We start from the raw sequence: 13646 nt of genomic DNA, 5'->3' as shown, positions 1-13646 counted from the left end.
CAGGATCTGTTTAGAACCAGAGCCACGATTCACGCTTCGTGGATGAGTGGGCTGTTGCGGCATTGCTGGGTCTCTTGAATCAATGTCATGGAAGAGATATCGTTGATAGATTAGCCCACTATCGAGAGGTGCTAAAGCTATGTTTGACAATGCACCCGCCGCCCAATACTGGTAGCCAAAGCACTCGTCTATGTTTGGCTAGGCATCAACAGACATACTATCTGAGATATCTCGGGGCCAACGGTACAGATCTGCTGTGCAAAAAAGACTTCGCCTTTCCAAGGATGCCTTTGGGTAGGCAGGATGCGGATTTCGTGGTGCTGCTAGGTTTGGTAGGGGCCGCTCGCTTTGAAAACGCTAGTGAGCGATTGGACACGCCAGTTTCCTCAAGGGAGCGGCGGGTTTGCCTGCCACAGAACCCTCTACAGAGGAATATAAGTATGTACAGTGATCGAGAGGGGGCGGTGACAAAGACTTACCTCAGACAGATCCCATTGGTGCGTGAAGAGATCCAAGGGAGCCGACACTGACGGAGTCCAGCCGATCCACTTGTGGAGCCACGCCCATGTAGCGTTAGCTTCGACGCCAGCCTTTACTTTGACGTACAACTGGGCGCAATAGTTTAGCTCGACATCCGTATTTTCTGTATCGTCGATTTGACGAATGGTAGTTGATTCAGGAAAGAGAACAGCAGGGCTGGTACAGGAGGCGGCGGCGAGATAGCTACATGAGACAGCGATCCGGCAGTTAGAGAAGCGACTCCGGAGTCAAAGCCAACGGCCTGTGTTGCTTGCGCCGATAATGACATCCCGACCTCCACGCCAGGCCACGCATCAGCACGCGCTGAGCCACCGGAGGACGCGACCCCAGCCATCAGCATCGGAGTTATACTACCAGTCGTGCCAACCAAAGCGGACGCTTCACCAGAGAATAGACCATCGATAGCTACAGATAAACAATAAACATATAAGTCAACTCAAGGAGCCAGTTTCGCACAGGTGGAGTTGAAATAGGGCGTCAGGATGGTGTCTCTCTTTGGTGGGATCGTGGTCGATACTGAATGGGGATAGTATATGATAAGACGAGATAAGGGCGGGGTAGGATTGACATAGTGTTGAAGACCATACTGGACGGTGCTGGTGACTTTGGCTTCAGCATTGGCATTGACCGTCATGGCGACCTTGACTCCTCCCATGAGGCCAAGTTGGACTACCCTGTCGACGGTATTTAGAGGAAGTCATCTCAAAGATTCAGAGCCGAGCATACCCTAGGTGAAGAGCAGTGGCCTCGGGGATACTGACCGGAGGCGCGTCGTACTCCCATTGGAACTCCCCCTACGGTCGAACGATAAGCAGCGGCTCAAAACAACGAATCAATACGAGGCTCGACGCACTGAGAGTCCAGCGGACACAGTGTAGACGTGTTTCACGTTCATGTCGAAGTCTATAGCATGGTGTTAGTCGTGCAATAAATCAGAGGATAAAGGGCGAGTATGACCTTCCAGGAATCCGAGGATTGCATCAACCACCCCATTTACACCACTGACAGCGCCGCCCCATTTTCCAGTTCCCCACAAGTACGTATCGATATTCAAGGCGACAGATAACGATGCCGTTGTCGTGAAACCATGGGCACTGGACTCACAAGTCTTGGGGTCGGACTCCAGCCTGAGCGGCAGGAGGGGTCTCAAGGAGCTTCCTATTCTCACTGTATTACTCTCGCTCTTTGTCGAGTCGCTGGGAAGGTCGATTGCAGGTGTGGCAGAAAGTGGACCCTAAAGAATCCGGGCGCGCGCATCCCTCAAACCTGCCTGGAGTTCTGCCGACGAGGTCAGTGATCCTCGAATGAGACATGAACAACAGAGTGCGGCACCTTCAACGGCACTAGAAAGGAATGTTTGACGAACTCAAGGTCAGAAACATCCCCAAATTCGCACTAAATTTGACGTTGGGAGAGTTACATCCACGCGGAATCGAGTGCAAATAGTGGGAATGTTCGACCGTAGCGACTTCCACTGCCGATTTGAAGTGGAGATTGGCGAGCGTGACATACGGATCGAGCAGAGCGCTGAACAGACATTGGGACTGCTCAACATCAAGCGACGCGAGGGAAATGATTGGGGTAAGGGGGCCAAAGGTCAAAGGAGGGGGCGATCCGAGAGGCCTGAAAGAAACCAACTTAGTGAGTGGCCTTTGTGGAAGCAACAAAGAGTACGCGGCCGGCCTCACAATTGTCGCCCTCAAGACTACGACCACGCCAACCAATCCCAGATGCCCTAGGTCTCACCGCGATCCCCATCGAGTCGAGGTTTGAACGTTATTTACGACAGGAAGTGGATGTCCGGATACGTGGATGCCGACATTACCATTGGGGCCCATTAATATAGAGAACAGCCAGTGCCCACCCCGTCCCTTTCGCAGGTTTATGTTGAGTTGACGTTGAACGTAGATGGTCTCACTTCGGGGTCTGCCTCAGTTCCTCTCGACGCGAACAGTTTGGAAAAGAAAGACGAAAGATGTGGTACACTGGGGAGTCCTCTGGACAGTGAGTCCGTGACTGGCAAAGCATAAGCGCCCTCTGCGACCAAAAAGGAAATACAGGGAGGATGCAAACATCAGGGAATCCGCGGCACTCTGGCACGGCCTTGCAATACACTAGCAATCCCTTAGAAGGGGCACCATGCCCACAAGGCGTACAAGATTCTCAGCGATGTTTATAAGGCCATAGTAGGCCAAGTACTTATAGTGAAGTTAGACTAGTGTTCGACTAGCGTTGCGGAATTCCGCAAGTTGCACTATGTGTCGTGGCTATCACATAAGGCATTTTGAGATTGCTGGTGAGGTTGGGTGATAACGGAAGGTGTGATATGGAATACAAGCTCTTGTACCCATGGCAGATAGATAGTATGCATATGCAAGTGTGTCGCAAATATCAGACAAGGAAGCGGATAATAGGGAATATATTTGTATCATAACCTCAACACTACGATACATCATCTAGCAGCTGTGGTATATGAGTCCAATTGAACAGGGCAGCTCAGCGGTGTTTGGGTCGGTGGCACATCAGGTTGCACGTTGGGCTGCAGCAGCAGCGGCCGCCGCGAGTCGGGCAGCTTTGATAGCATTGCGGGATCCATTTCCGTTACCGTGTATGGCTGTGTCCTCACATCGGAAAATGCGTCTATACAGAAGATTTAGTGTTAGTAAAACACGGCTGAAGCAGGAGTCAACACTGACTTATCCCACCACTTCAACAGTTCCTTCGTCTCCAAGGCATTCTCAGGATCGCGTAGGTAAGCAATGATACTATTATAGAATGTCACGGAATCGAGAGAGCGAGTGTTGCGGGAGAAGGTTGTGTTTGAAGATAATGCGAAGGACACCTAGAACCAGAAGTAAGTTGATTGATGACTACAAATGAGTGGCAGCCGCACCTGTGTTGCGATGTATGCGATGGATCCTGTGGTGACCTTAGTCATCCCATGCAGCTGTGCATTGCCTGATCGAGTTGAGGAACCAGTATCAGTGACATTCTCATCAACTTGCGCTGATGACGGTGATGTGAATACATGACGGAAGGCCTACATGGCGGTAGTCAGTTGCAGATAGCCGCAGAAGGCCAGAGGTACACATACCTTTACAAGAAGCGGTCCCTGGAATACGCCAACCCAAGGCATGCTTGGATCATATGGGATTGCGTACAAGAAGTTGTGCCAGTCACCACCGTTAACAAGACGACCATCTATGGTGGCAGTGCCCTCGCGAAGCTTTTGCTTGATTCTACAAAAAGCATTAGTTGAATGTCATCCGAGATGATGTAAACAAATGGGTATACTCAGGATCGCCCCAGTTCAAGGCAACGGGGCAGAGTAGTTGACCAGTGATGTCATTGTTGAAGCCACGAGCTGTCTTTGTCTTTGGGATCGGGGGGCTCTCTGGTGAGAGTATGGACCACCACGTAGGTATATTAGTCTTGATACCTGATGTATCAATGGATTTTGCGCTGCTTGAACCCTGCTGGAGCTAAAAGATGTAGTCAGTCCGAAGACAATTGGCAAACAACAGGTAAGCAGACAGTGCTTACTAGTTTCCCGACTTCAGATGCTGCGCTGGCACCTGCGTCGAGCCGGCGATCAACGCAAGAACTCATCTCGATGAGCTTGCCATATGCATACCAGCATTGGTTCTCGCTGGTGTTGAGTAAATAGAAGTATCATCGGTAGTATGAGTGAGCGGTACTTACAAGTCACTATAGTTAATGTCATCGTCAAGTTCATTGGCACGTATCAATCCTTTTTCGATGAGGACGGAGGGCAGAATAAATGCCTCAACGGTGCGCATGAAGTGATAACCAACGTGGATAATAGGGTCTTGTTGTTGTTTCTTAGTCAGTGGTGTGTCGTTTTCGGTGGGTGCAGAGCGCTTGTTAGAGTTACGAAGAGGAGTAGTGGGGGTGTCCATGTCGGGGAAGAATGGGAGATTCAAAGTGTATCGTCGAGTATGCTTTATACGAACCAGTCCCTATATTACAACTCCGAGTCAGAGTTGAATATCAACAATGGCTTGTTGATCACATGTGCGTGACAAGACACGACTGACCTTATCAATTGCAAATGGCGGGTACTCAGTGAGCGGGACATCCAGGCCCATCTGACCCCCATAAGTGCCCTGCCACGCCCCTAGCTTTCAAGTTCGGAATCTTCAGAGTCGTCGTCAGTGTCGTTGTGCTCATCTTCCGAAGTATTGGAGGTATGTCCCTGAGAGGCATCATGGTCGTTACTTGCTTCTTGTAGTATTCGTGGGTGCGCTGCCTCAATTGACATAGCTGTACGATGCCCGACTGCACCCCCGACATGCCGCATAAGAAGGTCTCGGTCAGCAAAACTACACGAATAGTCAACCAGTGCTGTGCGCTAACGAGATTAATCTTACCAATTTACATAGAAGGTATCCCAATCAGAGTCTTCAGCACCCTTTCCTCTCGCCAACCATGAACGGCCAAGTAAGCGGTGTGTACGGCCATTCTTGAAAACAGGAATAAGGTGTCCAGCTCGGATAACATTATTTGGATCAACAAAACCAAATGCATTTCCATCGAAAGCAGGAATAAAGCCGACTCGCTCGAGGCGGAGATGTTCAAATCCACTGGTCCACTCTGGCTCACACCCCATCCACCTTACAAAAAGGAACTCCATGCGTTGAGGAACACAGATGGGGGCGCTCAAGTCCACGACATTGACGTGATATATTCCCAACACGCGGGCGAACCAATATGAGTGAAACATATCATTTGGGGTGGGAGTTTGTGCAAGTAGCATGATATCCTGACGAGGACCGGCGGATTTGACTAGATCTTGCTCCCGGCGGACATCGTAAGTTGTGTAGTTTATGTGAAAAGTTTGGTGAGGATACATCCGGTTATTGTGAAAGACGATTGCCGCTCGTTGTTCCTCATGGAACATGAATCCATCACCAGAATGAGGTTGGCCACGTATGCGAGCTAATAAGTGGTCTTGTAGACGAGGGAAGAAATCCTAAGCTTAAGTTGATCAGTTGCCGCGATTGAGTTTAGATGATCTCATACCTTTACTGCAGGGTCACCTTGATTCTGTAGCAGCCACCGACCTATATCAATATAATCTCGCTGGCTAACACCAATGACGTGGTGTGCGTCGAGTTTTGAATAAGCTTCTTCATCAGGTTTGTTGCCAGTGTCAGCGCTTGAAGATCGGTGTGAGTTCTGTTGCGCATCTTGAAGGTGGAGCTGATGTTCTATATCACGTATGCGCTGATCGCGGATATCCATTGCAGCCATTTGCTCTTCAAATTGTTTCTTGCTTGTCCGCATATATCGTCCTGTCTTTGCTCGACGATGTTCAACTTCTCCCTGTCCAAGTAATAAATAAATAAGCTCATGATTATCAATGAGAGACATACCAATTGCGTTGTGTATGAGTCAGTCGTTCCATACTCATGAATTGCATCTGCATAGTGACCGCCGGCTGAGTGAAGCTTGTAGGTAGACAAGCTGAATGCTCGCATATTGGAGGAAGTGCTAGAAGAGGGTACTTGAGTAGTGTCAGCGTTGGATGGCAATGCGGCGGTGGAAGTAGAAGTGGTGGTTGTCGACAGGGGTTGCCTTGTATTGCCAGAAGTGTTGTCCGACGATACTTGAGTCTTCCGTGCTAAACGCCGCATACGAGCAGCAGTTTCTTTGGGTAGTTCGGTAGTGCTGAATGCAGCACATGTCACTTCTGCGAACTTCCGGACATGTTTACCAAATTCGATGGTTGCAATATCAAGGAGCCGCAATGTATCAGTCGTGTGCATGCGAAGCATACAAAGGCCATGTGTGTATGCAGTCATGAATAGAAGGTCCAATATAATGCTATTGTGAGGTTCGGGGAGTAGGCCTTCAACAACGGGTATAATACACTAGCTGTCTGATCAGATCACGTCTTGTAACCATCATTTGACTCACCTGTATGATATCCTCCCAGTTACGGGCAGCAAATTTCTTCATGCCAGAGACATTATCACCAAAATACCGAATGGCGTCACGTCCAAATGGAGGGACCTGCGAGAATCGGCTGTCAAACTCAATTAAGAGCTGTTTGTCGTGTGCTTGAAGGATGCGTAGAATATGCATGATGATCTGACGAAGAACCCCAAGGGGCCACTCGTGAAGAGCGTCTGGAAGAAACATGGTGAATACGTCTAAGCCGCAGTCACCAAGACGAACGGAGAACGCATTCTGAAAACCACATCTTAGCAAAATCATTGCAACTAAAACGAGCAGAAATACCTCCGTTGGGACTAGAGACTCCGATTTGAGTAGATCATCCACAAGCTTGCTGTTGACGGTGTAGCCTTGCTTGTATATAAGTTTACGGGCTTTGGAGACCTTGGCATGAAGGATCTTGCTATCGACTCGCTTGCCATTGTGCCGTTGACTGATATCGGCCGGAGTTCCTAGAGCACGGATAGCAGACTTCTTTACTAGGCATCGTGGGCAAGGGCAGTTACCCATATCACGGATGAGCAGAAGAAGGACCTTCTCGGGATAGTCGGCAGAATAAGTGAAGAAGCGTGGATACATTCGCCGACGGAAGCCATCACTGCAATCGACAACAATACCATGCATATAGGCCTCCCGGAATTCATCATCCAATAGCAGCCGCCATATTGCGTGCATCAGCTCCCGTTTGCAATGTGTAACCAAAGGCTTCGAGGCAGCCTTTCCAGTAAACTCTCGGATGAACTGTTGTACACTTTGAGGAAGCTATCAAGGTAGATGTTAGCCATATTCGTATCACCGTAGAGAACAACTCACATGCTGTATATAAGCAATATGATCGAAGGCATTGGAGGATGGTCGACCGCGTTCGTATTTTGACTGGTTCCCATATTGCAGATAGAACGGCCAAAGTGATGCGGAGCCGAAGTCTGTAAGATGCGTGGCATCAGACCAAAGCATAAGAGCGGCAATATTCCGTGGAAGGGTGCATTCGGGCTCAGGTGGTGATGCCTGAAGTTCTGCATGTGCCGTTAAGAATGCGGGTGAGTTATATAGTTCGCCAGAAACAAGTTGCTCGCAGCCCGGGTTTGGGGCCCATATGAGCTTGTAGGGGATGTAGTGAAAGTTGAGCGAGGAATGACTTTGAAATTTGGCTCGTATAACTTCAACCAGAGATTTGACGAAGATTCGGTTGACAGTGAATTCAGCGGCAGGCACATTTTTCTTGCCTGACGGGATCTCAATGGTTACAGCGCGTGTCAGCCAGCCAGCAGCATTGTCAAAGACTGCACTCGAGCTATCCCCGGTTTCGCGATTGATTTTGGCCCAATTAATACCAGCCAGGTCATTGGCCGTAAAGTTCTCTGCGGTGATGATGCGAATAAGGGCCTCGAAATCAGCCTGGGATTTATTGGGCTGAGACCAGTACCATTTGCCGATGTCAAATGCGGCTTTGTTGGGAAAGGGAGAGTAAATGTTAGGTACTGGGATAGGAGGCTGACCACCTTCGGGAGGCTCGACACCAGAACCGGACCTTTCATTTGCGCTGATGCGTGATGCGAGCTCCTCGATGGTTATATTATCCTCGGGGTCACGGAGTGGGAGATCTCCGGTGTACTCGCGGATGAGACCAAAGACGTTTGGAGCGGTGCGAGTGACATGAGGGATAAGCGGAGGGACTGGTTGTTCTTCGGAGCCGCTGCGTTCATATCCAGATGGCTCATCCAGGTCAAGAGGCAAAGTGGCCTCAGCAACGAAGTCCGTGAAGCGTCCCGGCAGGATGCCTCGAGTCGAACGAACCCTGGTGGACTCTGGCGGAGGAGAGGGGTTTTGTACAGCAGCTGGACTGTTATCATCAACGAATGGGAGAGGTAGTGATGTTGGGAAGGATTGTGGTTGCTGCATTGAGGTATCGATGTCTTCATTGGTCTAGGATTAGACAAGTTAACCATGTCGTTCGAGAGTATCTGAGGTTGTTGCTTACCGCGGTTGATGTGGTGGCACCTGGGAATTCCAGTTCCTGTTCGTGCGAGGAAGCTTGTCGGCGTCGTTTACGAGGTCGCCGGTTCAACGAGAGCGCATCAAGATGGGCGAGATAAAGCTTGCATCTCGCCTGATGGCGTTGGAATGAGCCATCGTCGACAGTGGTCTTTCGACAGATGCACACCGGCATAGGTGACGGTGGGGATAAACTTGGACTTGTATCGAGAGTCCGCGGACGAGTCAGTCGTGGTCACTGCCAGCCATGTGCGACAAGGTACCGGGCAATGGATTGTAACGGGAATTTCGCCAAGCGACGCCCTTGTCGGTGTTCCGCCCATGAGAAATTTGAATTGCAGGGCCTGGCTTGACAAAGCAAGACTTCGCGTTCATTGAAATTGCGGGCCATGGTCGTTATCGTTGGCGGTGCTCTGACAAGGTGGGAACAACACGTTATTTGGTCTTGCTTTTTTCGTGTTGTATTGCAAACCCTACAGTATTATACAATTATGGCGGCGTTTTCCTGATGAACGCGATCGCTTCCTTCGCTTCCTTGTACTTACCATACTTGAATCTACCACTGGAATTTAGCGCAGCACGGGAAGCTGCAGTGCCGGAGTCCTGCTGATCGTCCTTGTCAATGTTTCAGATAGGCGAATCCCTGAACATCCCCTAAGCCCCGAGTGCTAGGATGTGATAGGACGAGAGCAGCTACAAGAGCCGACGCGCGCCTGGCGTGCGCGAACGCGCCAAGGTACGTCGTTTCTAACTTATGGTGTCAGGGCTCTGCCTCAGGACGCCCGCGACTGCATATCAACAATCGGACGACGTGTACCAGGCTCCCATCTTCCAGCTTCAAACCCCTGTGGCCACTGTGTCACTGAACAGAAAGAAACCTCAGAAATCTCCCGCCCCATATCTGTGCATCCGACCCGCCAACAATATCGCCTCGAAACTCGAAGGAAGGGTCTCAGCCCCGACTCCCGCGCAGCTCTCGTCCAAGTAGACAACTGACGCTGAGTGACGCTTCAACGCGCTCCCTCGTCCGAAACTCGAGCGTGAAAAACGGAAAACGAAACCTAAGATGTCCTGAACACTGACTCTGCTGGGGTGGCAAGGACTGAGAGCCTGGTGGTGATGCTACTAGTAGTTGTAGTGGTGGTTGATATGTATATCCACGATCGTACGTCTTCCCACCTGCCGCTGGCAACTGTTCTACAGTGCCTCTTCTTGCTCAGCATGTCTGTTATTTATCAGCCCGCCGACACATTCAACTCATTTGACTCGCGCAGCCCCGTCCGATACAAGCCCTACGTAAGGCCTGAAGAACGCCCCGCAACGATCAACGGGCGGCCTGGAGTGCTCGTTGGGTGTTTGAACAGCACCAACCAGTCTACTAGCAGTGTCCTCGATCAATACGCCAGAACAGGCGGCCAGGCTAAGAGTCGCCATATTTGAGCCCGTCCACCCGCCCCCCAATGCCACCACACAACATTAGTGATCTGATTAGGTGCAATCAAGTTCTTTTCTGCTTCACCGGTACGACGCCTAGAGCCTTATAAATCTTCATTTGTTGCTCGCCTCGCGAAACCGATTGAGACCCAGACTTGAAAATATTCGCCCTCCACGCTCCGTGAGTGTCTATTGGACGTCTCCTCGACCCCTTCTTGAGAATCCAATTTCTCGTATTCGACGTCCTCGCATGCAAGCACGCACGCGAGGCCCTCTTACCCTCCTATCTTCAACATCATGGTCTGCTCCCCGACGTCTGGCGCGCATGAGCTACGCCCATTGATATCCCGATTCTCAGGGCATATTCGCCGCACGACAGCCGACAGCGACTTCACTCAAGACATCGAGGATCTGAGTATTCTTGCCTGCCCATTTATGCACGTAAGCTCTGAAGACAACGAGCCGCCCTTTACCAAACATGACAAACGCTCATATCATTAAAGCCAAGGGTGTCGGGGAAACACAGTGGTACCAACTGAGTTACGGCAAGCATGGCAATAAGCGACCTTGCCTTCCCAGCTGAAACTGTGATTAATAGCTCGCAATCTCTTCCGTATATCTATTGCTAATGTACAACCCACAAGGGACGTCATCTCCGCTTTACTCCTTGATCAGGTCGCAGATCTGAAATTGAAGATGCTAGATCAACTGCTGGTTCATCACTTGTCTCCGCATCCTATGGCGAGGGTGTTTAGCTTGCGATGCACAAAGATCAGTCCCTGGATGGCGCAGCCTCGAGGCCATGATCTCGCTTCGCTGATGCCACTCCGCGGCGTATGTATCGCCCCATGTGTTTTTGTTCTGCGACGCTCTGAAAGCGATGGGCCCTGCTCGACAAGTATCAGACTCGAGGAGACGACTATATGATATCGGAGAATCATACACTGTCGCCCTCCCGTGGTCGTTGTAGCGAGATCATTGTATTGGTTTCCGACGACATTATTGAACACGCCTCCCCCAGTATTGCTCATGGTCACGGTTGATGCAGTCGGTGAGCCTGCCCCTCCAATATGACGTTGATTTTGTTCAATACGCTCAACTGTGGCTCGGACGTTAATTATTGTAACCAGCTGCGATATATATCAGTATTAATACAAACAAGGGCCAGCCACACTCACCTCAAAATTCCTTTTGGCTTGGTCCAGCTGCTGCTGAAATTCTGCGATGCACCCCAGATCGCTCTCGGAGCAGAAGAATCTTCGGAAGAATCCACGGCCTGCGTAGGCGCAAACGAGTGCGTGAATTCCCTCGACAATCCTAATGCGTGTCGACTCAGCAAAGTGCTGGACCTCGGGATATAAGAGCAGAGGCGAACCTCGATAATTCTTCGACACTCTTTTTGAAAGAATCTGATATTTTCACCCCGGATTCCAGGATCTGGTCATGGATCTCATCCCACACTGTTTTCACTGTGTTACCAGCCATGTAAGCTAGATTCCTAAACTCTGCCTTATTCTTCCGTATTGCCTGAAATGTTCTGCATTGGTTATCTATCACGCGGTGAAAAATAAGCAAAGAGCCTACCATAGTTTTATCCCAGATATCCACAGCTAGGTTTACGGCAACGACGACAGGGGGGAACGGGCACGCCTGCGACGATAGAGCTATCACTTTAAGGGCTGAGTAGACGACGCTTGGTATGATTGATCCTTGGTCAAATTGCGAACAAACCACCTCCCTTGCGCTCGATGCACTGTTCTTTCTAGGTTGCAACATGAGAGCGATTGGGCCTTGCGAGGAGGCTGAAGTGGGGTTTACGCCGCGAGCTGCTCATAAGTCGGCCCCGGTCATTTGCATAGACGCCCCCGGACCGATGGACCAGGTCATTAGATCGGGAAGTTGATATATGGTGGTGAACATGGCGTATGGCCCATGGAGTATTCCAGTCAGGTGCAGCCAGTTGACATCTCTTTGCAGCATTTAGAAGCATTGCTATCTTTGATCGTTTCAGCTGCGGGCGTGGAGGGAACGCGGATGCCACCATCGTTCTCAGGCGAGCATAAAATAGAGAGCTGTTGTCCCTCAAGCATTGAACGTTGAGGCCTAGCCGCCTGAGGAAGGAGGGTGTAGTTGAACATGGATCAAACTCCGTTCACAGGCGAATATGGGGTACGAACTTTGCTGCAACGATTAGTTGAGGTCGGCGATGGCCTCGGACTCATGATCCATACAGAATTAGAACTTCGGCCAGAGGCATGGAAGTTGAGATATACTAAGTATTAATGATTGACGCCTCGCGACTTCGTGCCCCCGTTTTTGCTGAAGCTGTTCAAGAACTTCTCATCAGTTGACCAGCAATGTAGGTTGTGCGTGATTGACTTACGAGAATATCATAAGAGCTAACATGCGGATTGCATGCGGAGAACGCGTGCTGACTCAAGTTGTGGCGAAGCTACTCAGATGGGCGCCAGAACTTCGCGCTAATCGTGGTATCGTGCATTGGCTGTGCATTGAGAACCGGCCCAGTGCACTCGTGGTCTTGCCTTCCATGACTTCTGCACGATAAGCCCGGTTTGAACTATGAGATATCGTTGTATTTACAGCTCAGAAAGGTGCTCACCATCGATTCAGCGCTTATACTATAAACAGAAACAACTACAACGTACGACTTGCATTCTGATACCTGCACCATACCACACCTTCTCAGGGCACCAACGCAGTGGCCACTCCAGACAACCTCAATACTGCATTGAAGGATGTCATCAGGAAGCAGGGCTTGCGTGGTGACTTCTTTGCAGCCTCGCAGCTGGGAGGGATCGCCGGCGGCCATAGGAATATCAAAACCACTATCAATGGGGGTGAAGGTGGGGGGTGAAGGTGAGGGCGCCCGGCAACACATCTGGGGCATAGGCCTCTGATTCATCGTTCCTCTCGCAGAGACTATGAAAGTCAAACTTGCGAGAATGGATGCTCTGAGCTCTATAAATCGTTTGGGCAACTGGAGGAGATGAGGATGACACTGGAAGGGATCGTGCAGAACGTGGACGATATGATAAAAGATTTGGAAGAGAAACTCCACGTACGATAGGAGAAAACTGCTGTTCTTGTATCTGAGTGTTAGCAGCGTCGCGCCCCTCAATTATGGGTCGACACGGCTTTCTGGTACTGAGCCGCACTGTACTTAGCAAATGGATCTGTGGGACGTACTGGTACACTGGCCTCGAAGTTGGAGTCGCCATTCTCGCTCAGGCGTGAACGCTTCGCTCCTCTAGGTGACCCTTTGCCTTGATAGTTTTCACCGTCGTCTTTATTCTCACCTTCTTCGCCTCGCTTGTTTTGATCTGCAGTATTGTCTTCGGCATGCAATTCAGCCTCAACGTCTACGCGCGACCGATGTGTTCTCTCTTCCCTGGACCGGACGTCATGGGCCTGTTTGGGCATTGAATACGAGGTGTTGTCAGGCGTACAGGGAAATTCCCTGCAGCGAATACCCACGGAGGTAAGGCAAGTCGCAAAGCAAAGAACAATCAAGCAAGACCCAACTAGCCTTTCGATGCAGAATTCCCACCCCTGTGCTTGATCGAGGGTGTGTGTTCCCATAGGAGGGGTTATTGGTGTCTCTCAGCGTATAGGACGACTTCGCTACATAACTGCTTCGTATAATGATCTTGTACGGATGTACACCACCCATGGGGTCA

General features: G+C 50.3%; 4 protein-coding genes across 4 annotated transcripts; all 4 read right to left on the bottom strand.

The window, feature by feature from the left end:
* Positions 1-386: 386 nt before the first annotated feature.
* On the bottom strand, positions 387-1435 carry PC9H_004537 (uncharacterized protein; the record flags this gene model as incomplete). The annotated part of the gene is made up of 6 exons (XM_036774120.1): positions 387-422; positions 480-608; positions 728-945; positions 997-1214; positions 1267-1334; positions 1394-1435. The coding sequence occupies 6 exons, from the start codon at positions 1433-1435 to the stop codon at positions 387-389; spliced, it is 711 nt and encodes a 236-aa protein (XP_036632622.1).
* Positions 1436-3062: 1627 nt separating this feature from the next.
* Positions 3063-4460, bottom strand: PC9H_004536 (uncharacterized protein; the record flags this gene model as incomplete). The annotated part of the gene is made up of 7 exons (XM_036774119.1): positions 3063-3180; positions 3237-3382; positions 3434-3580; positions 3635-3779; positions 3835-4022; positions 4075-4189; positions 4243-4460. 7 exons carry the CDS (start codon positions 4458-4460, stop codon positions 3063-3065), a joined length of 1077 nt encoding a protein of 358 aa, XP_036632621.1.
* Positions 4461-4678: 218 nt separating this feature from the next.
* Positions 4679-8689, bottom strand: PC9H_004535 (uncharacterized protein; the record flags this gene model as incomplete). The annotated part of the gene is made up of 9 exons (XM_036774118.1): positions 4679-4883; positions 4932-5533; positions 5584-5886; positions 5937-6054; positions 6130-6434; positions 6481-6753; positions 6805-7281; positions 7333-8445; positions 8501-8689. The coding sequence occupies 9 exons, from the start codon at positions 8687-8689 to the stop codon at positions 4679-4681; spliced, it is 3585 nt and encodes a 1194-aa protein (XP_036632620.1).
* A 1958-nt stretch (positions 8690-10647) lies between these two features.
* Positions 10648-11433, bottom strand: PC9H_004534 (uncharacterized protein; the record flags this gene model as incomplete). The annotated part of the gene is made up of 4 exons (XM_036774117.1): positions 10648-10835; positions 10892-11078; positions 11127-11265; positions 11324-11433. 4 exons carry the CDS (start codon positions 11431-11433, stop codon positions 10648-10650), a joined length of 624 nt encoding a protein of 207 aa, XP_036632619.1.
* Between the last annotated feature and the right edge of the window lie 2213 nt (positions 11434-13646).

Source organism: Pleurotus ostreatus, assembly GCF_014466165.1.
Source record: "Pleurotus ostreatus strain PC9 chromosome Unknown scaffold_3, whole genome shotgun sequence".
In the NCBI taxonomy this organism is placed as follows: domain Eukaryota; kingdom Fungi; phylum Basidiomycota; class Agaricomycetes; order Agaricales; family Pleurotaceae; genus Pleurotus; species Pleurotus ostreatus.
The sequence above is the reverse complement of the archived record's forward strand: the minus strand, read 5'-3'. Positions and strand labels throughout refer to the sequence as shown.